This window comes from Tetranychus urticae, chromosome 3 (assembly GCF_039701765.1).
Source record: "Tetranychus urticae isolate SD_2017Ah chromosome 3, NJAU_TeUrti_SD_1.0, whole genome shotgun sequence".
Lineage (NCBI taxonomy): Eukaryota > Metazoa > Arthropoda > Arachnida > Trombidiformes > Tetranychidae > Tetranychus > Tetranychus urticae.
In genome coordinates, this window is record NC_142960.1 from 1,705,202 (window position 1) to 1,730,456 (window position 25,255).

General features: G+C 32.4%; 3 protein-coding genes and 1 non-coding gene across 4 annotated transcripts; 1 reads left to right on the forward strand and 3 right to left on the reverse strand.

The window, feature by feature from the left end:
- Positions 1 to 2: 2 nt before the first annotated feature.
- TRNAL-UAA (transfer RNA leucine (anticodon UAA)) lies at positions 3 to 86 on the reverse strand. The gene has a single exon. It is a non-coding gene; the product is annotated as a tRNA-Leu (tRNA).
- On the forward strand, positions 42 to 13,701 carry LOC107365822 (uncharacterized). The gene is given in 8 exon segments (XM_015933390.3): positions 42 to 1,289; positions 2,158 to 2,358; positions 3,132 to 3,222; positions 7,477 to 7,645; positions 9,852 to 9,976; positions 10,301 to 11,493; positions 12,184 to 13,577; positions 13,579 to 13,701. Coding segments are annotated over 8 exon segments (3,324 nt in total). The 5' UTR covers positions 42 to 1,204; the 3' UTR covers positions 13,645 to 13,701.
- A 1,655-nt stretch (positions 13,702 to 15,356) lies between these two features.
- LOC107366001 (luc7-like protein 3) lies at positions 15,357 to 17,308 on the reverse strand. Its single transcript, XM_015933581.3, has 3 exons — positions 17,111 to 17,308; positions 16,810 to 16,973; positions 15,357 to 16,617 (listed from the first exon to the last, which is right to left on the reverse strand). The coding sequence occupies exons 1-3, from the start codon at positions 17,219 to 17,221 to the stop codon at positions 15,732 to 15,734; spliced, it is 1,161 nt and encodes a 386-aa protein (XP_015789067.1). The 5' UTR covers positions 17,222 to 17,308; the 3' UTR covers positions 15,357 to 15,731.
- A 582-nt stretch (positions 17,309 to 17,890) lies between these two features.
- LOC107366002 (target of EGR1 protein 1) lies at positions 17,891 to 20,428 on the reverse strand. The gene is made up of 6 exons (XM_015933582.3): positions 20,212 to 20,428; positions 20,055 to 20,095; positions 19,689 to 19,986; positions 19,361 to 19,620; positions 19,127 to 19,286; positions 17,891 to 19,054 (listed from the first exon to the last, which is right to left on the reverse strand). The coding sequence occupies exons 1-6, from the start codon at positions 20,323 to 20,325 to the stop codon at positions 18,401 to 18,403; spliced, it is 1,527 nt and encodes a 508-aa protein (XP_015789068.1). The 5' UTR covers positions 20,326 to 20,428; the 3' UTR covers positions 17,891 to 18,400.
- Positions 20,429 to 25,255: the final 4,827 nt, after the last annotated feature.

The window sequence follows — 25,255 nt, forward strand, 5'->3', positions numbered from 1 at the left end:
TTTGTCAGAAGTGGGGTTCGAACCCACGCCCTCAATTGAGGACCAGATCTTAAGTCTGGCGCCTTAGACCACTCGGCCATCCTGACACTTTTTTTTACTGTGTCTAGGTGCGTCCGGATCCAAATGTTCAAGAAATGAAGGAAATCGTCAATTTTAACTTCATTACCGCTCTTATTGAATCTAAATTATCGACTGCTGCACTTGTTGACTTGATAATTGCCATATTTGAGTTGACTATCATACATTAATTGCTATGTCACCCTTTTTATGGTGTGAATCATTAATTAATTTTGGTTATTTTATTGTAACCTTTGTGAAACTTAGCTCTAGATTAGTTGCTCCGATGGTCTTGGCTTGTTTCCAGGTTTGCTCATTTAAAAATCATGTAATCTTGTGTTTGATTTGAAAGATGAATTGATTGGTTTAAACTACACCAGATGACTCCAGTAATTCAAATGGTGTCGACAATTGTTGCTGTTTTCATTTTAATTTTAATTCAAGGATTGATTAAGGAATGCGGTTATTCCTATGTTGGACATAGAGATTGATTAATTGATTAGACTCGAGTCAACTTAAGATTGACCAATGATTGCATTGAAGCCATTCAATTAATATCTCCATCAATGAGTTTACTTTTGGTTAACAGGAACGTTTAAAGCGCCATCCAAACCTGATAGTGAACCTGTTTTTTGGGTTCGACGTTAGAATAGTGTTGAAGCACACTTTGAACTTTTTCTTGATTCACATTTCAGTATAAAGAAGGTAAAGCAAAGTGAAAACGTCGTTAGTCTGTTGAGTTGCTCATTGGATCAACATAACGTTAAAAGTTGTAATTTTGTTTCAATTTTAAACCAATTTCAGTTTTGGGTTCGTCTTGAGATACTCGATGTTTACCGATTGACTTTCCGTTGATCTTTTTTTTCATTTAGGTGATCTCAATCACCAGTTGGACAATGTGTTGATGTCGTGATTAAAGACCAACAAATAAATCTTCAAATTACAAGTTAACTTAAATTGGATTCATCTAATTCCAACAAATTAACCAACAATCATTCTTTCAATTTGTGTCATAATCTGTGATAATCAAAAAGCGAATTGGAAATTTCTCAAAGTGTTTTACCCATTTTATCATCATATGTTTAAACAACGTCCAGATCATTGAAGTTCAACAATTAACATCGAGACAATTTAACATAAATTAAAAATGAAAGTCCATAAGGATACAAAAGGTTTATTAACTGTAACAGTGATTACAATTTTAACCATCGCAATCCATTGCAATGCTCAACGTAAGTTAAACATTAAATAACATTTCAACCCAAACCTTAATTCAAGCCTAACCACTTCAACTATTAATCCAAATAATGGTCAGTCAATGGACCAGCTTTTGCTAAATTGATAGGATTAAAAGATAATCTAAATTGTCGTTCAAATTGATCAATTGTTAAAAATTGGTAAACCAGAAATGTTGAAATGATTAAAATTTTATTGACTCAACAAGCAAATCAATCAAAAGGTTTCCCTTTGAATCACTCTAATCATATTGTTAAACCATTAAGCACGGACAAACAGCCTGAATAGGCCATTAATTGTCGGTAACAATACCAAAGATAGATTTAGATTGTCGGTTAAAAGTTGAATTATGCAAAATTGAAAGGCAAAATGATTAGACAATCTTGAAATACATTCAAAAAGACACTTTTTAGTTGCATTTTAATGTTAAGCTAATTTTTTGATTTAAAAGACTGATTTGTTTTGCATCATTTTTCAAAGCTTGATTATTAAGGTTCATTTTTTAAGGTTTGATTATTGAAAGATTGATATTTATAAATACTGAATATCAATAAGAGTTTCCAGTTTGGGTTTGTAACATTTAAAATGAACGTAAAAAGAGGAACCAAAACAAGTGGCCTTTTAATTAACCTAAACCGGTGTCAACCGTAATCAATAGACACAAATATCCATTGAAGATGAAAGTGACCTCAATTAGAAGCACAATTTAAGCCAATAATGGTCAAGGATATCTTATGAGAAATTATTTCTCTTCCTCATCTTTTTTATCAACATATAGCCAATCATAATGATCATCTTGAACGGCAACTTGAAAAATACTAAATTAAATTTTATCTTCTTGCATTTTGTTTACGATATTTTTAGACAATATTGAAAAACGTGGTGCCGATGACCTGAAAATAGTTTGCTATTATTCAAATTGGGCTGTTTACCGACCAGGATTGGCCAAATTTACTCCTCAAAACATTAATCCCTACCTGTGTACCCACTTGATCTACGCATTTGGTGGTTTAAGCTCCAAATTTGAGCTGAAAGCGTTTGATCCTTACAATGATATCAATCAAGGTTAGTAAATGTACTTTCAATTTCACCCAAAACAAGAAAAACACTGAACCAGTTTATCCATAACAACCTAAGAAAACCAGAAACTCGGTGAACCAGACAACCAGAAACCAGAAAAGGCAAAGCGAGCCAAATCAATGGTTAAACATTTAAAGTGTAACCAATCATTTTCAATGGTTTTCACTTTCACAACAAGCTTCCCTTTGATTACATAGATTTAATTAATCACTTAGATTAGCCTTGATTAAACCTGTTAACTTGATTAAATCAATTACAATCATTTTGATGGTTGCTTCAATTAAAGCTCAATCGGCTATGAATGAAAGATGAAGTAAAATAAGCTCAAGATGAAGTGAAAAAAAAACATCAACTAAACGCTGAAACCGGTTCAAAGTAATTTATATAATAAATAATATCATAATAATGATAATATTACTGAATGTGTTCCCTTTTAAAGCCCTTTTTTTTGTACTAAGCTTAAGACGCTCGAAGGCCACCAAAAGCGGCTCTAAAAAACACGGCAACTCCGTTCGCATGCCATTAAAAGTGTAGTTTAAAACATGATCAAGTATTAATATTTATATTACGCCAAAAATTTTGCACATCACAAGAAAAGCAAGACATTAAAAATTCTGCTTTTCTCTTGATTCAGTTCTTAATTTACTTCATTACGTGATTTAAATCATCTAAATATTGATTACTTTCAATTAAACCAAATGTCCCTTCTAATGACCTTTCTTTTAATAATAAACTGACCAATGTTTTGTTATTTACAGGAAACTACAAAAAATTTACTGGACTCAAGAGTTACAATAAAAATTTGAAAACAATGATTGCCATTGGAGGTTGGAATGAAGGATCTCAAAGGTAAATATTGATTGTTGAGTTGATTTCAATATTTTACTATTTAATTGTCATTCTAATTTTAACATTAATTTTAATGTTCATTTTTGATTGCATTAATGATTTGGATGGAAATGGAAAGTTGATTAGAAGTTGAAGAAGAATCTAATTGTGATGATTGTAATGATTCTCATGATGATTCTCAACACACACCATTGAACACAATTTTCAATCAAATTGTTAACATCTTTTTGTCACTTTTACCCCACATTTAACCCAATCTCATCGATATCATCATTTTCTGGATTAAATGTTTTGTGACCACTTTTTTGTTCACCATTTAATCCAGTTGATAGTTAATTGACTGGATAAATAGTTTAATTTTATTTTCACAATTGATTAACATTAACACCGTTAAGAAGATGATGATTTATATTTATAAACATGTTCATCTGATGGATATTAATGTTTCAGGGAAACATGTTTAACAATTAACCAAACATTGAAATGATGCTAATCATCATTTGATTGTAATTTTTAATAATATTGTACTCGAATGGTTTTGGGTTGATTTCATTTTAAAATTATGATAATGATTGATATAAATGGTTATGATTTATATCAGATTATAATTTGGTTTCATTAAAACCTATTAACTGTAGCAATTATTTCTCGCTTTTCCTATCAATGGATTTACAATTAAGGTTAACAAATGTTGGTTTGTTTGCAGGTTTAAACCAGCAGTTTAGGTAAACCCAAGGTTAATCATTGTTCAACTCTCATCAGTTGATCAGTAAATCAAAGTGATTTGTTTAATCATGATTACTTTATATTTATTTTCACGTTCATTTGGCCGTTCACCTTTCAAGTGATTAACTAAACATTAAAACATTTGTCAAGTAGTTAAGAGGTTCGGATGTTTAATTTAAAATCAATTTTTAATGTCACCATAAAGCACAAGTTTAGCACATTTTCAGCTGTTGACCTTTTGTTTGGGTATTTTTTGGGTTAAATGTTTTCAAAGCGTTTTTAATATCTTCTAACATCTATTTCTGGGTTTCCATCTTTTCCAACCGTTTAATTGTCATTAATCAATTGTCTCCAAGTCAATGGTTGATATTCATATTTGACCAGAAAATTGAAATTTTATTTAAACTCTAAAAGACAGTTGATGACAATTTTAATTTTAGATGATCAGTAAGAATGTAACCCTTTTTTTAATGATTGAATCGCTATTAATTTGGCACAAATTGTCAGCGTTTTTTGGCCTTTTTTTGTGCTTCTCTTTTTCAAGAACAAAAAGTGCTTTATGATATTTTCCTGATGTGATTATGATATTGGTGAGTGTGATATAGATGAGGATGAATGAACGTGAGAGTGATGAAGATGGTGAGACAAATGATGAGAAGAGAAAGGAATGTTTGCACCAAGAATTTAGGTCTTTCTTCTCATGTCTGATGGATGGTGACAAAAAGGCATTTTTTGGGGTAAAATTTGGAGCGGAAAGTGAGTGAAAGATTGAAAGAGAGACTCAAGGTGTCATTGAATGTGAACATCAGTGAAACCAGATGAACAGATGAGGATGAAAAAAATGCCGATGCTCAGGCTTGGTATTTCCGTAACGGATACCTGTATTTAGGTTAAACTGCTTTGTAGCCATCTAACAATCGATGAGTCTTTTATTGTCGTCTTCTCATCTCAAGCTCCATTTGTTTCAACTTTTATCTTCTTCTTGTTGATGATCATCTTTCTTTTGTTCATCAATATCACCATGATAACATCAATCATCAGTATGATGTTGATTAACTCAGTCAATAGTCTGTAGATGCACGTCGTTCTTTATCATTTTCAGCATTTCTCTTCAATCTTCACCCTTCATCTCATCTTTATTTTTCATCCTCATTAACATCAAGATTAACATCGTTATTATGTTTGCTCATAATCAAATGGCAGTTGATTAAATCTGATTCAATCTCACCATTCATTAGCTTTGTTTTGAGCTTTCTTTACCCAATCTTTTGCTGATCATTTTGAAAGTAAACTCAACTCTCAATGGATCCTATTTAATTGGTTCAACTTAATGGTTAAATATATTAATTAGCTTCCGTTGATTGCTTAAAATTTAAAATTGAAATCATATTTCTTAAAATAGTCAAATAGCTTTACGGAACCATTTAAATTAGCAACTTAATCAGCTCAAACCAAACCTTTTTCATAACAGCATTTTATTCAAATTTTACCAGATGCAACCATTTGATAAACCAGAAATAGATATTTATATTAATCATAATAATCGTAATAATCAGCATTAACTTTCAATTTCAATTGTCACAATTTCAGCTGCAACATCGGCTTGAGAATCACAATTTCAACTGTTGATTAACAATCAAAGGATATCAACTGAAAAGATAATTCATGATCAATTTAAAACATTTATCAAAGCTAATCATGTTTCCATTAAAAAATGAAATATGTTTTTACAGGGAAAGGTTAGGCCTTAAGGTTAACTGTTTATCAACATTGAGAAAAGGGTTGAGAAAATGTATTTTTATTTATGTTTGATGAAAATCTTGCTAATGACCACTTTCAATGAAACAATTGAACATGTTTCCACTTGTTTCCATGAACATGGTTAACGGGTTAATGAAGGTCACAAATGTTGGTTTAGGTTAGTTGGTTGGTCAAATGGGTATGAATGGATGAACCCAAAATGAAGCAACAATAAAAGATAAATCGGGTTAAAAGGTTGACTCAAATTGATTCGCATTGATTTCAATTGAATTGTGTGCCACTCAATACTCTTTGTCTTATTGGTAACACCATTAAGTAGCAAATACTATTCATATTAAACCATCTCAACACTTTCAATTTAACAAGTCAGGTAAACAAGTTAATCTTATTTACATCTTCATCATCACCATCATCATTACCAACATCATCATCATCATCAACATTATTATTAAAATAATGATAGTAATGAAGTTGATGGTGAATCAAATTCAGAAAAGGAATCACAACAATTGCGGAAAAGTAAAATTATTTTCATGATTGGAGTTAATTTTTTCACCTTTTTTTCATCCATTCTTGCAATTTTGAATTTATAAACATGATAAAGTTGACCTTGAAATGTTTACCTGGCCTTTACAAGACCTACTTAACCTAAGATGGTCAATCTGATGCTAAGAAAAGGGTCAAACCGAAAGACTAAAGTATATTTTTATAAAAATAAAAGGTTAACCTTTCTTTAAATATACAACAAAAATGTTTAATGTAAAGGTAAAGCTAATGTTAACCAACATAATAATAAGTTAAATCACAATTTAATTTACATTAAATTGGCCCCTTATAACAATAATAATTGTTATCCATTCAATCTTCATCTTGGTTGTGAAGTTGACCGGTAATTAGATTCAATTTATTATCATTACACCGAAATTTTCATTTCCATTTTTTTTGGGTTTCATTTCTTGCTTTTTTGTGGGTTCAATCAACAATTAAATTTATCAAATGCTTTAATTAGTAAATTATTGAAAGATTGATTTAACAGCATGGTTTTGTTAACCTTAAGGATAATTGTGATTTGATTGAATATATTTCAATTGGATAAACGATTCTCATTAAACTGTTAATGGCAATTTCCGTTTCAATCAAACTTGATTTGTAATGTTTTTCAATTAATCTATCATTAATTGTAATACGATTAAAACTGGTTACCAGAAATAAAAAATGATTGAAATTTTAATTTCACATGAAAAATCATTTAATTTAACCGGAATCACGGAAATTAAATTTCAATCAATACTCTTGATATCGACAGTTAATTATCATCTTTTTGATTTCCGTACTCAAGCTTAATTATTATTTGTTATCATTTAAATTTGTCGACAAATTAATCAATTAATGGTGAAATAACAGCTTGGATAATGAAACGTTAATTGAGTGATGAATTGATTGGAAGATTTTAAATCATCCGAACAATTTGTTCATTCAAGCTTTTAATTGACATGAAAAATTTGATTTCTAATGAAATTTATACTTAAAATGATCAAAATAAGAATAGAAATGAATGAGAAAAAATGAGATTTCGTTTAAATTGTATTTTGGGTTAAAGTTGATCTTGAAATCATTTTAATTCACCTTTTTGTCAACATTTTCATCACCTTGAATTAGTAAATAGTTGACAGTCTGAACAAAGACAATTAAATTATGAATTTTGATTAATTTAGTCAGTAATTTTTGTAACAATCAGTCTAATTGTTATTGTTTTACTTTTTTAAGGTTTTCCAAACTGGTTGCCGATCCGGAATTGAGACAAACCTTTATCAAAAGTGTCCTCCGTTTCTTACGTGAACACAATTTCGATGGACTTGACCTGGACTGGGAATATCCTGGCTTCAGAGATGGAAGCTCATCCGAAGACAAGGAAGGATATTCAATACTAATTAAGGTAATTACCCTATCATTTGCCCTAATCAACAGAGTCTAGATCGGAAAGAAATGATCCAAAAACATAAAACCAAATCCACTGAAAAGCTTCCCATCCGAACCAGAAAATCAATCCAAATTATTGAAATCTGTTTCCAAATTGCTTGTGGCATCATGATGTATGATGAGGGAGGATGATGAACAATTGAGATGATTTAGAGGTGATATTGAATTGGAAGCAAAAAGGGAATCTGGTTAATTTGGGTTCGGCTTGTAATGTTGATGTTTCACTTGCAACTCTTGTAAACGTATTTAGAATGATTAATTTTTAGGTAATTGTAAACCATTTTTTTGTTTTTTGTGGGCCTGAATCATATTCCTTGATTGTTGCTGAAACACTGATGATCATAATTATCATCTTGATGATGATTAAATTGTTTTAATGTGTTGTGATGACAAACAAGTCTCCTTGACACGTTAAATGATTCACAAGTTTACCGTCTTCAAAAACTGGTAACCTTTACATGTTCAAACAAAAGCTGACTACCATTTTTGAGATTACCAATTTTACCCGATTCTGGTTCAGGATGATTTCCCATTACAATATTGCCCTTGTCAACTTAACTATAACAATTAACTTGTTGTTTAACCATTCCTTTCATCATCACCATTATCACTATTATCATTATTAATACACTTTTGCATCATCTCCAACCCTTAGCTAACCAAAAATGATTAAACATTGAATAATGATCAACCTCCACAATTATCAAACACAATTGCTATTGAATTTTGGTGTTAATTAAATCCTACAGTTTTATGCATCAATTCACCTTGAAAAAAAGGTCAATATTGAAAATCAAAATCAAATTTAAATCATTTCATCTTTACCAGTTTTTTTACTGGTTTCTGGTTTCACCTAAATGTTGACTGTCTAGAGTTTAGGGTTAAATAGATCATTGATACTTGGGTCATCTTTTAGTCTATTTAGTTGATGATTGGTTGATGAGAAACAAATCAATGAATTTTAATGATAATGATGAATAAATATCAAATTTAAATTGTTTACTAAGCACATTAAGATTATTGTTGAGCTGGTGAAACTGTTAAAAATAAATATTTGTGTTTACCAACAAAAAAGCAGCTTCTAATTACTTTCTTACCTTCATCATCGGATGTGGCCAAGTACCTGTTTAATACTCATTTGGCCGATATTTTGGCTTACTTTCTCTCTGTATTCCTTAGCTCATCATGATCATCATAATCATCTTTCAGGATTGCATGTTATTTCAAGTATTGAGAGTAAGAAAAGTTATTTTGGTTCCTTTCTTGTGTGTGTGTGTATTGCTTTGCGTTTTTTCAAACTTCAACTTGAGATCAAGTTATCTAAATTGATGTTGATGTTGATGATACCTTTAAGATGATTAGATGAGAATGATGATGATGATTTACTAATCAACCTGAAACCTGGATGGATCAATTTGGAATGAACACTTTTTTTAATCTCAATTTTGCATCATTATCATTCCATCTGCTTGTGAAAACAGCAATCCAAGCTTTTGTTTTGTTCACTCATAAACAAAACAAAAAGATGATTTCATTTTTGCTTTTCATTTTTGAAGCCATTTTGAAACAAACTCAGTTTGGTGAATTCTTGTCAGCCTTTTTGTTTGTCCCAATTATCTGATTAACAATTAATCTAGTTAACATCTCAATATAATTGTAATAAGAGAAAGTTAATTTTCAAATTATAAATGACCTTTTTCATTTTTTGCGCCTTTTTAATTCGCTTCACTTTCCAAAGGGTAAAATGGAGGGATTTACAAAGCAATGAGTAACTGTTTCCTTGTGATTAGACTAGCTCTTTGTTTTTATGTTTCAACTCTTTTTTTCGTTCTCTTAAATTGTGTCTTCATCTATTAATTCAATTGTTAATCAAATTTATTTTTCATGGTTAACTTGCTTCTGAGTAAACAAATTAAGTTAGTAAACAAATCATAATTATGTCTTAGTGACAATCAAATTATCTCATTAAACTGTTCTCTTGTAATGATGGTTGTAACAAAAGTGAAAACAATGGCGATTTGGTTTTTAATGTGTTGATCGTTTGCTATCTTGATGACCTACAAATACTCTATGATAATGTTTGAATGTTACTTAGTAAACAGTATGAATAAACTAACTAACTACTTTGTCTTATTGTTTTAATTGTTATTATTGTTATTAAGGAACTACGACACGCCTTTGATAATGAATACAAGGAAAAGAATCGGGAAAGATTATTGTTATCAATTGCTGTTCCTGCAGGACAAGATTACATTGATCGTGGCTTTGATGTTCCTAAAATTGCCAAGTAAGTATTTGTGACTGTAATAGTCATTATATCAGGTACCCTTAATTCATTCTCTGACGATTAAATGTCACAATTGAAAGATTAACTGTAAAACAAAGCAGAAAATGAATAAATCAGCATACTGTTAATCTTGTAATTGTTGGATTGTCTTTTTCTAGCTACCATTTGCACTAAAGTTTTAGTTAAGCTAATCATTTGAGCAACTTTTTTTTCACTTTTCCTCATCGATTTTCAAAAGACAATACAAGCTTCTTTTCGTAACCTAATCTATTCTAATATTTATTCAATTTGTATCCATTCTTGTTTCTTTTTTTCACCAATCAGGCATGTTGATTTCATGAATGTTTTAACATACGATTATCACACTGCTTATGATCCGGAAACTGATCATCATTCACCTTTAACAAGTCGACCAGGAACCAGTAAATTTGATGACGCTGCTAAGTTGAATGTTGATTGGACCGTCAAATATTATATTGAACAAGGTGCCCCAGCAAACAAAATAATTGTCGGTGTTCCTACGTATGGAAGATCATTTACATTACTCGATGGAGGTAGAACCGGCATCAGCGCTCCAGCTGATGGTCCTGGCGATGCTGGACCTGGAACACGGGAAAAGGGTTACCTGGCTTACTATGAAATATGCCAAAAGATTGAAGAAGAAAAATGGGTTGTTAAAAATGAACATCCAGAATCTCACGGTCCTTATGCTTACCATGATAAACAATGGGTTGCATATGACGATGCTGAAATAATCAAAGAAAAGGCCAAGTTTATTTTATCAAACAATCTTGGTGGTGCTATGGTTTGGACATTGGATAATGATGATTTCCGTGGCCTTTGCCATGGACAACAAAGTCCATTGATAACAGCACTGAAAACAGCTTTACTGACTACCCAAGTCGAAACTGAAGCTCCTCCAACTCTCAATGCAATTGCATCACGTCCAGTCTCAAACAGTCGTCGCCCAACTGATTTAATTAACTTGTCAAATCAACCAAGAAATAGATTGGTTGCTGCTACTGAACCCCCAGCACCATTGTTATCTGGAATCCGTCGATACAATACAGCCCGACGTACAACAAGTACCACAACAACTACAACTACCACTCAAGCTCCAACAACTCAACCACCTACAACTACAACATTGAAAGATTTTGTGACCCCAGAGCCGCCCACTACCCCTGATCCTGGAGTTCCATTTGAATGTCAAGACGAAGGTTTCTTCAAGAATCCAAAAGATTGTAAAAAATACTTTTGGTGTCTTGATTCGGGTCCAGCCAATTTAGGAATTGTAGCCCATGCTTTCACTTGTCCATCAGGATTATACTTTAACACTAAAACAGAGGCTTGTGACTATCCCGAGAATGTTAGCTGTAAAGTTAAATCATCAAAAGAGTCATCATCAAACCCTAAAAGGAATCGACCTACAACAACATCAACCACAACCACAACTACGACAACAACAACTACAACTACTCCAGCACCGGAAACTACGAGCTTGCCAAATATTCCAGGTTAGTATTTGTATTTGTCTTTTAAATCAATTATTTTGATAGTAACACCAATTTTGTTCTTCTGCTGTATCAGCTAATCAAACATTAATTGCCAATTAATTTTACTTTCATGCCAGTCTACAATAATCTAATGAATGAATGTAAAAATTAACGAATATCTCAACCTTATTTTAATGATCTTTCTTCCAACTATCCATATCAATCTTATTTGGTTAACTTTGCTAATGACAATTAACATCTCAAATCATTTAAAGATTAAGTAAGAAATGACTCTTTTTTAATAATTTTCAGATTTTAACGTTGGTGTCTCATTTTTCATCTTTGATTAGTTGAGACTAGTTTTCAGGTGCGTGAAAATGTGTTAATCATTATTTTCAATGCAGTAAATTAGTATTAGTTAAATCGCTATAAAGAAAAGATTTCTGAGTTATGAATGGATGACGAGGAAGATGAAAGTAGACAGTCTAATACGGTCAACACGATTTTGTAGCGTTTAAATGGCAAAATTAGTTTGACATCTTGAGATGATGTGATTTGTGCCAGCAAAAGTTGAAGACGAATTAAAAGGGAAAACAAGTTGGAATTTTTCCTATTTCTTAATCAATGATTGCAATTCAATTAAAAATTGGTGCCAAAATTAGCTATTTTCAAGTACTAATTGTACCTTTCACTTTTTTCTCTATCAATCAGCGAGTTTATCTGATCAACTGACCCCAGAGTTGTTGGCAGCAGCATTAAAACTGGCCCAAGCTCAAAACCAAGGAACGCTTAGAGCTCAGCCAAATAACGATAACCTTTACCAGCTTCTTCAACTCGTTCAAAGTTTAGGAGGTGTTGATAAAGTTCAAGCCCTTCTCTCATCTAGAAATGGAGGTACCACTGATTCAGGGGACAGAATCAGAGATAACAGCGGCGTTTCCTCAAATTATAACGCATTAATTGACACTGACTCTTCAATCAGTTTAGCTCGTGATGATGCAGCAATATCTACATCATCATTTTTCGCTCCTTCATATGTAACACCTAACCGTAATCGACCTGATGACTCTAGACGTGTCCGTAGTGAAATTGATTCCACTGATTTACCATCAAATCAAGTTCGCCCTCGTCGACCACAATATGATCAAGGTTTGATAACAACAGCAGCACCTGAACTAGCTAGAGATGATATTAGACGGCAAAATGTTGATCCTTCAGGACGAACCAATTCACCATTTAGTTTTGTTTACAATGATCCAGATGGTCGATCAGGTTCATCTCCCTCAGCACCCCGAAGCTCAGTAGTTCACCAACCTGGGTCGGCATCAATTCCAAGCGAAAATAAACCAGATAACCGATCAGTTGACGGATTCTTTGTTTACAATACTCCTGGTCGATTTGGTGGACAATCATCAACTCGGTCCGTTCTTTTTGCTACTGAATCCCCGGTAACAAGAATTGAGGCCAATCGTGAGACTTCTGGAGACGATGTTCGTGTTCCTATCAGAGTTTCAGCAGGAAATGTTTTCAGGTTCCCTGGTGAAGCAGGAGGTGATGCTAATCCAACACCAGTAGGAGAGTCAGGAGCTGCTCTCGTCGGTCCAGGAGGTGGAGAAGGAAGACCAAGACGTCGACCAACCCGAGTCCGAGTTCAATCAGCTTTCTCAGTTGCAGGTGACAGACGAAAACCTGGTAATTTTGAAATTGATTCCAATCCTAATCAACCATCTCGACGTGTACCACCAAGTGTTGATTTAGTCTCAGTAGCTCAACCAGTATCTCCACCATCAGACCAATTATCAGCCCGTCCACCACCACCAATATTTGTATCACATGATCCATTAACAACTCGACGACCTTTAAGAAAACGTCCACCCCAAAGAGCTCATCTTATAAACAAGGAAGAAGTTAGTAGTGAAAACTCTGGTAATCCAAATGACGCTTTAGTTGCAGTTTTACCACCTAATATACCAGAAGTAAGACACCAATTGCCAGGTCGACCTCGAGAATCTGATTTACCATTGCGACCAGTCATAACTACTCCAACACCAAACCTCCGTGGCACTTCACCACCTAGATCAAGTTATGAAGATATTTACACTGATTATCCATTCATTGATTATCCTCGTGATACCAACCCAGGCTCAGGTCCAGTTGATGTTATACCAGTGACAACAACCACCACCTCAACTACTCCTCGACCTGTCCCTGTCCAAACCCGTCGTAGTCGACCTCGAAACCCACCTCAAACCTCTTCACCGACTGTAACAACCCCTAAGCCACGAAGAGTTGTTACTGAATCATTGCCATCATCATCACCCTCTTCTGAAGCTGATAGTTCTGGACCAGCAGTTGTCATTGATTCCGCTGGTAAAGTTACATGCAGTCGTCGTGGTGTTCATGGTCATCCAGATAGTTGCGGCCAGTTCGTTGTTTGTGCTCCAGCCTCAAGAGCAAATAAAGATTTACAAGCATTCGTTCATCATTGTCCAGCCGATCAAGTATTTGTTAAAGATGTTGGTCGCTGTCGACCTGGAAATAAGGAGCGATGTGAAATCTTTTCAAAATAAATTCATTCATTCACTCATCATAATGATCACCATCATCATCAACATCATTACCATCATCACCATCACCACCATCATCATCATTTTCATCGTCATCCTCTTCAATTCTTCTCTTTGTCCTTTTCTTAACTTCCCCTTTCTATCTTTCACTCTTTTTACCTCTCCCTACCTTTCCAAACTCTTTTCTCACTATCTTTTTACTCTTAATTGTTGCCAATCATCCATCTCATCGTCTCAATATAAACTAATAAAACATCAATTTTCTCATGATCCTATAAAAATGTTCCCTTTGCATTGACCATTGATCCTTGATTTTGATTAAAGAAATTCAATCAACTCTAAAATGAGTGAATTTTTTCTTTTAAACATTATTTTATTAATAAATTTAACTCCTTTTTGTTCACAATTTTTCTTTCATCCTTTCTTCAACAGTTTATTCAATTGGAGTGTTTGTCTTTCAAGAGTTGGCCATAATTATTATAACCAGTTTAATAACATTGATATCAATTGAAAGTGAATCATATCTTTCAATCAACTTACGCAAATCATTATTTAGGCTAACTGTCAATCATTTAATTTCAAATATCAATAAATCCATTTTCATTATGAAAACGTGTTATTAATTAGCTTCTTGGCTAAAGGCAAGAGTAAACCTTCGTCTACTTGATTAAAAAGTAGAGATATAATCAACATTGAGCCTTTCATTGTCCATTAAATGTTACAATAAACACCAATTAATTTGATGGTAAAGAAAAAGACGTAATTTTAATTGTTATAATGAATGGTCATTTATTTCTTTTGTTTGTTGCTGAACCACTTTCATTATCATTTGATTAATGATCATGGAACAGTCATTCAACTATTAATACACAAACATCATCTATTCATCTATTCATCTATGAAATCTTTGACAGAGCTAATTTCAACTCATCTATTAACAATTGTTCCGGATTTTCTTCCAAATCAGGTTAACAATCAATTTAAGAACAAACATTGAAACTGAAACTTTATTTAACTGATTCAATTGATGCAGTTTGTTTGAGTATTAAGCTGAAGGGCACATTTGAAAAATGAATTCTTTGATTAGATTGATACCTGAAAATTAATCCAGTTTTACTTAGCAAGATTAAGTGGCGATATTTTTTTAAGAAATTTATTTCAGATTCTATTTCTCACCAAGATTTAATTAGCTTATAATAATGAGCCTGAAGTTGATCAAGATTGATAAAGCATTTGAATATCACATGTTTAAGAGATAGAAAATTAAAAATTGGTTCTGAAATAGTTTCCTGAATTTATCGTTGAACAAAGTAAATATTTAAAAAGGAAGCTTTTTAATTGAACGAGAAAGACCATCAGGCTTTTCTTGTAAACATAATTAACAGAGTAAGTTACAGACTGATAATATGAAAGGATAACCCTTTCGCAGACAATTGAAAATACATATTTTACAAAATAAAGACAAATAAGAGAGACAGAGAAGAGAAAGGTTTTAGAGACGAAATAAACAATGGAAAATGAAGATGATTTAAAGTTATGAAACAATGTACTTTTCTAACTGAATATGTCTGTAAATTATGAAAGTTGATTTCTCATAATAAGGTAATGAGTTTGTCTTTTTTTTATTTTAGCTTGATAACAATGTTTCGTCTCCCAGTGTGTTAACGAGTTATCTCTCAAATTTATCAAAAGTCATTGATCTTTGGCAGAATCACTTCTTTTAACATGATTGGGACTTCGACTTCTTCGCCTTTCATTGTGTCTAGAAGAAGTTGATCTTCTGTCGTCTCTATTTGAATGTCTATCATGGTGTCGTCTGTGACTATCTTTTGAGTGTCCTCTGTCATGTCGATCATCTCGGTGTCTTGAATCATGATCTTTACCTCGATGATAACCATTACGATCTCCTCTGTCTCTCGATCGAGATCTTTCACGAGATTTAACTCTATCGCGAGAACCATTACGAGTAGAAGAGTCAGAAGGCCGAGATCTAGATGGAGATCGAGAGTCAATTGGTGAATCAGTCTCGACATTAGAGCTTTCCTCTTTTAAATCATTTTTTCTTGAATCTTTACGGTCAACATCTCTATCTGCTCTACGCCTTTGGAGTAGATCGTCTAAGGCAGCCTTAAGTTTACCATAACCGACATGCTGTTTTCCCATTAAATGGTCCTCTACCCGCTGTTGAACATCATTAACAATTAGAAAAGCACCACAAACATCACATACTTCCATTTGCTTTTCCTGTGCGGCGCCCATTTCTGCTCTTGCTTGAATCCAATGCATCGACAAGTTACCTCTCTTCAATGCCGTCCTTTCTTCTTTTAAAAGTTCAACTTGAGTCATTAGTGTTTGGGCCTCCTCAACTTTACCCTCACACCCTAATTCTTCGATCTCTGTAAGCAATTTCTCTATTTTATCACTAATTGCTTGCATTTTTTCTTGAATTTCATCACTAAGACAAGTTGAATTTCCTCCTATCGTCAAATTTTCGGCCTTTTCTGTTTGACTGGCCGCTAAACGCTGTCGAGCTCTTTTGATTCGTCTTTCAACATCGCCTAAGGTTTGTTGGCAAAATCTAGAGTTAAAAGAGGATAACCAATTAGTAATTTAAACTTAAAAATCATAACAATTGGTTGCAGTTGTCATAGCGTTGATGTTACAGTTATAATAGAAATATGAAACTTGAATCAATATTACAACATTGTAACACAAAAAGTAAATAAAGAATAGCAACTTTTGAAACATTGAAAATGCCGAAACTAATTACCTAATAAATTCATCTTCGTAGACTGCTTTTTGCTTCCTAGTGGCATGTTCCTCGTAACATTGTTTAATATAATCATCGTGAATTTTATGGCAGGGACCCATATCAGCTTTAGTATTAGTGAATAATTGATTCGGACAAAAGTAGACAAGGAAAAATTTACAGATCTAAGAAAAATCAATAAAATGCGGTAAACATTAAAAGTATTGAAATTATGAAAGTTGACACTATCAAGATTATTATAAATCAAAATCAAGATAATTCACGAAAAGCAACATTAAAAACTAGTGTAATTCAATCTTACCCTTGGATGAGTCCAATCTTCTTTGGCATCACTTGTCTTTTCAGTTGGCCTTAAATTTCTTTCACGACCCATAAGCTCGTCTAGGAGTTGTCGAGCTGATTGCAAAGCCATGATTTAGATTGTTGTTAAGTCTTCCTGTACGATAAACAGGAAAAGCGAAAAACAACAATCAATATTATGCGGTTAGTCAAACACAAAACGATTGTTGATTATTGTGCTTTTATGCTCGTTTGTCTTGACAACCTGAAGCATTTTGAGTTAGGCGCCTATTATGAATTATCTTGTATACAAAATTGAAATATTAATTTATAAACAATGTTTTTATGGACAAAAGCAGATAAAATGTTATCAGATTTATTCACATTGTCAATATTTCCCAAAAATTGTTTGAAAAAAATATATTTACTCGGATTTTAATTAATAAATGAGAGTATTTTCATATTAAATGTGCATGAGGTCTTCAGCCTTTTCGTGTTCTTTGTAAGTAAAATTTCGAGCTACTGTATTATTGGCTCAAAATAACAATTGCTTACATAAAAAAATACAAACCACCAATCACTCTGATTATTTATTCGCAACGCATAAATAAAGCTGATTAAACATGGATTTTTGTATCAAAAATTAGACCAATCAGCGATTCATTTTCTATGATAGGACAAACATTCTGTGAGTTCAAAAATATCGATTATTACATCAAACTCGACCAAAAGCCGTATTACTCTGGATTAGCCGTAATTTATTCTTATGAGAAGCATAATGAAATAACTTAATAAATCTTGGTTATGAATAGTAAATGATTTTACTTTAATTGAGCGAAATTCTGCAGGCATTGATAACAGTAGCATTATCTGTAGCATGTCTTCCAAAATTATACTTGATAAAGTGAATTGGTAATATTGGGTTTAAACAATCAATAGTTAAGTCTCGACTGACAGAGAAATTAATTGAAAAAGATAAAAGGGTTGTGAAGTGGGACTAAAACTAGCGATGACAAAATAAGTTATTTGAAGTTCAAATTTAAAATTTGCAAGGGGAATGTTACTCGTAAAAGTGTATACATTTAACGATGAATATTTTAGTCTGTAATTTAGGTGATTATGAGAATTGTATTAGCAACAAAAATATCGCATTGAAAATTGAAAATTTACAGATCAGCTAAAACAGTGTGCTTTTATCATGATTCGGGTGAATAGTGCTTGGTTTTCCAGAATAACAGTGAGAGGAAATGAGTTAATACAATCAACATTCGAATGTCCAGTTTGGTCGAAAAAATATTAATCCGGCATTTTTCTACTGTTCTTCATCAATACTTTCCGTGCCATTAGTTCCATCTAAGGAATCAGAAATTTCATCAGTTTCTGAAGTAACTATCAAATCGCAGTCGGATATACCACTTGAATTGAGAGATTTACTTTCCTCTGATGTAACTGAATTTGAACCATCAACTTTCTCTGGATCGATGATACCGCATTCCTTGGTGATTTCAGGGCTCATTGTTTCAGTAATTAGCTTGCTGATGTTTGAACTTGGCTTGGAATATTGGCTATAACGAATTTGTAGGGGATCCTTTTTACCGGTCAAAAATATTTTGTTGTTAAGTTTCAACATTTCACTGGTTGAAAAGTTAAGCTTACCACTTTTACCCGGTTTCTGTTTTGAAAGCTCATTGATAAAAGTGGCAAAACAATATCCAGTCATAAAAGCGTCATATCCTGACCGATGAATACCAGATTTTACTTGGCCATTAATATGTTCCTTTATCTCTATTGAGTCACCGACTTCGCCCATTTCCACATCATTTTTAGGCGAATTTATTAAATTCATTTTAGCTAAAATCCTTTTCCTAGTTTTACTAGGTTCCTTGTAAAAATCTTCATCATCCAGGATGAAATCTATGTCATGAGATTTTTGACATGAAGCTCCTTTTTTACACCAACCATGTTGCTAAAAAACAAAAATTAAGAGTTAGAAATGATATTTATAACGGAAATAAAAACTATAAGAAAATATATTTACTCGATAGTCATCACAAATTTTCAATCCTTCTGGCTTATCTCCGAGAATGATACTTTTCATAGACCTCTCTACAACGAAATCGCGAATGGAATCATCTGAGCCAAAACTGATGGAAATAAAAGGCTTGTTCGCAACTCTCCTCTCTAGATTGCGACGTTGTCTACATAAAGAGATAAAAAGTCAAAAGTGTTAATACATCGTTCTTTGGATAACAAATTGAAAGCAAATAAATACCTTTGGTAAAATAAATATTCCAAATATGAACCTTTCGACTTAAAATTGTGTTCTGCCACATATTTTGTATCGAAAATACCTTTTGGAAATAATTTATCAAGATCTGCGACAAAAGTAGGTAGTTTAGGTGGAAGATTGGCTAAAAAATTGTGATAAATAAAGATTAGATCAAGCAATCCATTATGCAGAACTAATGGTACTTTCTTGTTGACCAATTGATGGAAAAGATTTCTAATTGAAGGAACATCAGGATTCAATTCCTAAAAAAATCAGAGAAATGAAACATTTTAGCATATTACCAAGAGAGGTATACAAAAAGTATACTAACCTGATCTGCTCTCAAGTATTGAAGACCAATTGAAGTCTGAGCGTCAAAATCGAATCCATGGGAAACAAGAAATGATCTTGACTCATCTTCCAACACACTTTCTTCATTGCACAAAGTTAATAGTTCAAAGTTAATAACTTTGAAATTCCAATCACAGAACTCATCTTTGTTTCTCCAATCTGTCTGGTCAGAGCCATTAATCAATTTACGGTTATATCGGAAAAATGACAGACCCACAGATAATATACTCCTAGTTTTGGCGACTTCACCAATCGCTTTATATCTTTCTTCAATATCTCTAATAAAAAACACAAAATAAAGTGAAAACAATGTAACAAAGGGTAAAAAATATTTCATTGTACTTACTTCAAGATGAGTTTCTTTTTGTCACCTAATCCACTGAGTTCCTAGAATGGATAATTTTCAAGTCATCCATAGTTAAGAAAAACACAAAATTAAATAAAATTAATGAGCCATCAATTTAAAAAATAATCAAAAGCTAAAAAGGATATTTAATACTTACCAAATCAATAGCTAAAAAATGTGACTGTTCAATGGCTTTCATAAGATGAGGCCAACACGCAATAATATTGGTTGAATTAACTTGAATACATGGGACTCTATCTAACTGTTCCATAGTGAACAAAAAAATTAAAATAATACAAACAATTTAAAGGTAATAACTATCAATAAATAAAATGAACGAGATCATTCAAAAGATGGTTCAAATTTAAGCAATAAACTATCATCTGTGTGAGTGTCACGTGACTCTGAGCATGTTTCATTGATGTGTGATGCAATCTTATTCCAATTGTTCATTTCATTCAATTAAATAACAATTCCGGCCCAATCGACATGCATTTATCAACTGTGGGTGTAATTTTTTAAGTAGCTGGAGCTTTGAAAATTTCATCAAATGATTATCCTTCTTAGCTTTGAATTTTTAAATCAATAGTAAATTAATTTTGAGTTTTCCCAACTATGGATGATTTTCCTTGTTTTTTAGGAATTGGTTCAGGGGCATGGATCATTTGGCAAAAGTCACTTGAGCGAAAATTCAACTTGAAGATTTTGAGCTGATCATTTCGAATAAACTGATTAAATGTCTAAATGAATGAGTCAAATCAGCAAATCGTGGTCAAAGTTGAAACTTCAATCTCCAGGTTGATCTTGGATCAGATCTGAAACTTTTGAAAAATGAGTTTCAGGTCTCTAACTATTATGGTCACTCGAAACGCAGGTCTAACCGAAAATCTTAGTGATCTTTTGTAAAGAAATTAAAATTTTATTTCACAAAATAGTGTATTTTCTGGTTGGCCATTAAAAGTAATATCAGAAAAATGAAAAATCTGGTCACACAACTGTACAAAAGGCTATCGAAGTTTCAACTTTGAACTCGATTTTCTCGCAAACTGTCGATCGGAGAAATCATTCGATAGCCCTAATGGAATCAATTTTGTTCTTATTCCTTTTCTTTTCGCTCAAGTGACTTTTTCCCGAATGCCTTTCGCTCAGTTGATCTTCGCTCGAATACTTTTTGCTAAAATGACCCTAGACCGGTTTAGGATACTCCTTCAAATTAAAGCCGACATTTCTCTGATTCAGATGATGTCCTGCAAAGTGTTTTCGGTTGTTCTGTTTCCGAGTTATGACTCTAAATCAAAATTGACCCTTAAAATAACAAACCTTTAAAAATTGAACAAAAAATGATAAAATTGACTATCAAAAAAAGGATCAATCAATAAGTAAAATTCAATAATGATTCTCAATGAATTTCATATCTGATCAGATATTCTAATCAGTATTACGATCAGTTAATCTCCATTGCTCTCTCAAGAAGCTCATACAGGTTACTCATCAAGAGTAAAGGAAGTTTTTGTCAATCATCATGTTCATGGTAAGGAGGAGGAGGAGGTTCATCATCATCAAATCCAACTTTTGTTTCAAATTTTCTTTTGTGGATAATTGCTTTAAGAACAAAACCAACCCGTCAACTTTATTTTCGTATCTAATGGTAATCAGCAAATCAATCTCAAACAAAATCGTTGTCATTTAATTGCTTGACCATCGATAAACATGTGATATGAAAAAAAATGAAAATGAAATTCAATAGACAGCAAAAAATTGAAAACAATTATTCATTACCGTACACTTGTTTGCATTAAGTTTGTTACTTGTGAACACAGCTAAAAAAGTAATTTTTCACATAAACTTTTTCTATTTACTTCTGTAAAGCACAGATAATGCATATTTCAATTCAATAATTGAACTTCAATTTATAAGAGTTAGATTTGACAAATGAAAGACATTGGCCTGAATTTTTTCTTTAAAAAAATCTAAATAAAAAATAAAAAACTGAAATGTTATTTCATTTCGAAAATCTTCCATATCATTTCATGTTACCTAGTATTTGGTAAACGAAGTTAAACCTGCACAACTGGAAGGGAACAAATTGAAGACTGGGAAATAGCACATGATGAAATTTTCACTGGACCTAGAATAGGTTGTGGTTCTTTTGGAACGGTATATCGAGGTCATTGGCATGGACCAGTGGCACTTAAAAAATTGAACGTTACCAATCCTACTCCTGCACAATTACAAGCTGTTGCTGTTGCTGTGCTCGAAACCAAATTTGAACTTGCCCAATCGATAGACCAAACCAGCAAACTGCCCAAGGGATGGATTACTTGCATGCAAAAAATATTATTCATCGTGATCTTAAAACGAACAGTAAGTATCTTTTTCTCAATCATCTTAATACTTTGTCAAAACAATGTTTTTGAATCTTTTTCATCTCATTACATTTCTGTTTCTTTTCCAATTTAGATATATTTTTACATGAAGATTTAACTGTAAAGATTGGTGATTTTGGTTTAGCAACTGTTAAACCGAGTGGAACGGGTCTCAACAATTTAACTAGCTTACTGGTTCCATTTTTTTTGAATGGCACCAGAGGTTATTCGTGATCCTACAACGAACAGTAAGGAAAATGAGGAAGAAAAGGGGGTAGGAAGTGAGGGAAAAAGGGATTATCTTCACAATATCTTTCCTTCATAAAATCAATGTTTCAATTTTTCCATTCTTAATACAACTTTTATAATTTTACACGAAGATTTAACTGAAAAGACAGGTGATTTCGGTTTAACAATTGTTTATTAAATTTTCTCTGTGCAGTTAACAGGTAAATTGTTTATATATAATGTCATAATTTGTTAAACATTTCCAGGTAGTATAAATATAAAAAAATTAGCAGAGTTAGAATTAGAAATTGTCACATTGAGGTTCGAAGGTTTACCAATTTTTTTATCGAGGTCCTTATGTTCACCCACTGGCTTATCCTCTTTGCCTTCGTTAACTGGTTCCTTTACCGCATCCTCTTGAACATCCATTGGCTCATCTTTTTCAATGTTATCCGAATTATTATCAGGTGTATAACACCAGTCCATAACTTCATCAAATTCGTGGCACATATTATTGATATTTAAAAAATGAAGAGAATTGATACAATTATTATTATATATATTTTAAGATGAAGTTTCAGAGTCAGTTTCAGTTTTCAGGTTGTGGTTAGGAAAGTGGTAGAGTTGACAGCTTATAACTGAATGAGCATATCTCATAGCACTCACAGACAAAAGATTGCTTTTTATCTGAAATTAATCATCAATCAGAATCTTCTCTTCTCCTCATTTTGTTTATTTACTCATATAATCTGAATCTGCTGCAGTAGCATGAATTTATTGTGATTTTTCTACATTTTATAGAAAAAAGTGTATTGAGTTTGGCCTTAGTTTTAATTTACTTTGCTCATCTAATTTCCATCAGTTCGATAAAGTTGAAATTCGGTACTAATCGTATATTCATCATTGAACTTTGCAATTACCATACAGCAACATGGGTAGGTGTGAATATGAAAGCGTTTTTCTCCATCGGTTTTCGCGCCATTTTTCTCTCAATCAGTTTCTCTGTATGGCAATTAAACATTAATTAATTATTGCATCAATTGTGAGACAGTCTCCAATCCTTCGACCTTAGTTTAAACCAACCAGTCAAAATAATTTCAAATTTTTTTCGGAAGACTTTCACATACTTTCACAGTATCTAGCAAAATCAACGGATTAGTTTGTCTGAGTAGCACTCATTTGAATTGCATCTTCTCCAAACTCGTTCTTGTTTTACCTCGTTCGTCGTAGCATTAAAAGTATTATATTTGTGTTACTGACTGGTAAACATAAACATCATAAACATCGAATTGGAAGGAAAATGGATTTGCATCTTTCATTCTGATAACTTCTGGTGCCATCCAAAGAATGGAACCCGTAGGCTGATTAAATTTTTGAGATCCGTTGCACTTGGTTTTAACAGTTGCTAAACCAAAATCACCTATCTTTACAGTTGAATCTTCATGTTGATCATTTGGTTACAATTTAAGTTAATCATGTAGATACATGAACAGAGATTTACCTTTCCATCTTTGAGTAGTCATCGTAAGCTGAGGCTTAGAATCACAGTCCATAAAATGAATTGTATTAACATGGCGAGTTTAATCGTAAGCTTTTAGCAACTTGGTCTCTAAAAGCTTGTAATTGTAATCAGTTAAAGAATGGAGCCTGATGACTGGTTAACGTGTTAAATTAATAACAATCAATAAATATAATCAACGACATCATTTAAAAGACGGTTTAAATATAAGCAACAAACTATCATCTGCGTTAGTAAATGAGTAAATGTTTCTTTGTGTGATGGAAGTTTATTGCACTTGTTCATTTTGTTGTATAACAATTATTAACAAATTAACATGCATTAGATTAGATTCTCAACGATTTTCATATCTAACCAGTATTGCTCAGTATCATTATTCTGTCTATACCTGGTTCAACCATTTTGTTCAGTCGATTTCACGATTCTATCTCTGAATAAATAAGTTGCTCAGTGGTCATACGATTTGCTAAATTTCAAGTCCCATCACTGGATCGATTTCATTGGAAAAAATTTACTATTTTACGATATAATTGTGCTCGGTATATATTGGTGTACATATTCACGCGAAAATAAATTTTGATAATAATACGAAATCAAAACTAAACACAATGCAAGACTATCGAATGGATGAGCTTTGTATGCTCTTCAGTCAATTACGTTTGGAAACACAACTAAAAAGAAAGTTAGTTTGTGAAAACGAAATGAAAATATGGAAACGAATGAGAATTGATGCTCATGAATCAATGGAAATTGACTGATTGACAATTTTTTTGTTCAATTTTCAAAAGTCATTCTTTGATTTTTAATTTCGAGTCATAAATCGAGAACTCTGGCGAATTTGAACATCAGATAATGTTAATTGTTGTGATTATGTACTCATCTGGTTTTGTTACTGTTCAAATCATAAACTTACTTGAGTTCTTACCTGGTTGCTCAGTTATTATAATATAAAAACCACAATTTGTGCATCATCTAGATTTTGAATTTGAACTCGGCCGACTCAAACTTACCCATGGAGTTTACTTTGAGTGAGAATCTTTTTTAAGGTTCATTTATTGCTAAAATCAGAAAATATTTTATATAAATGA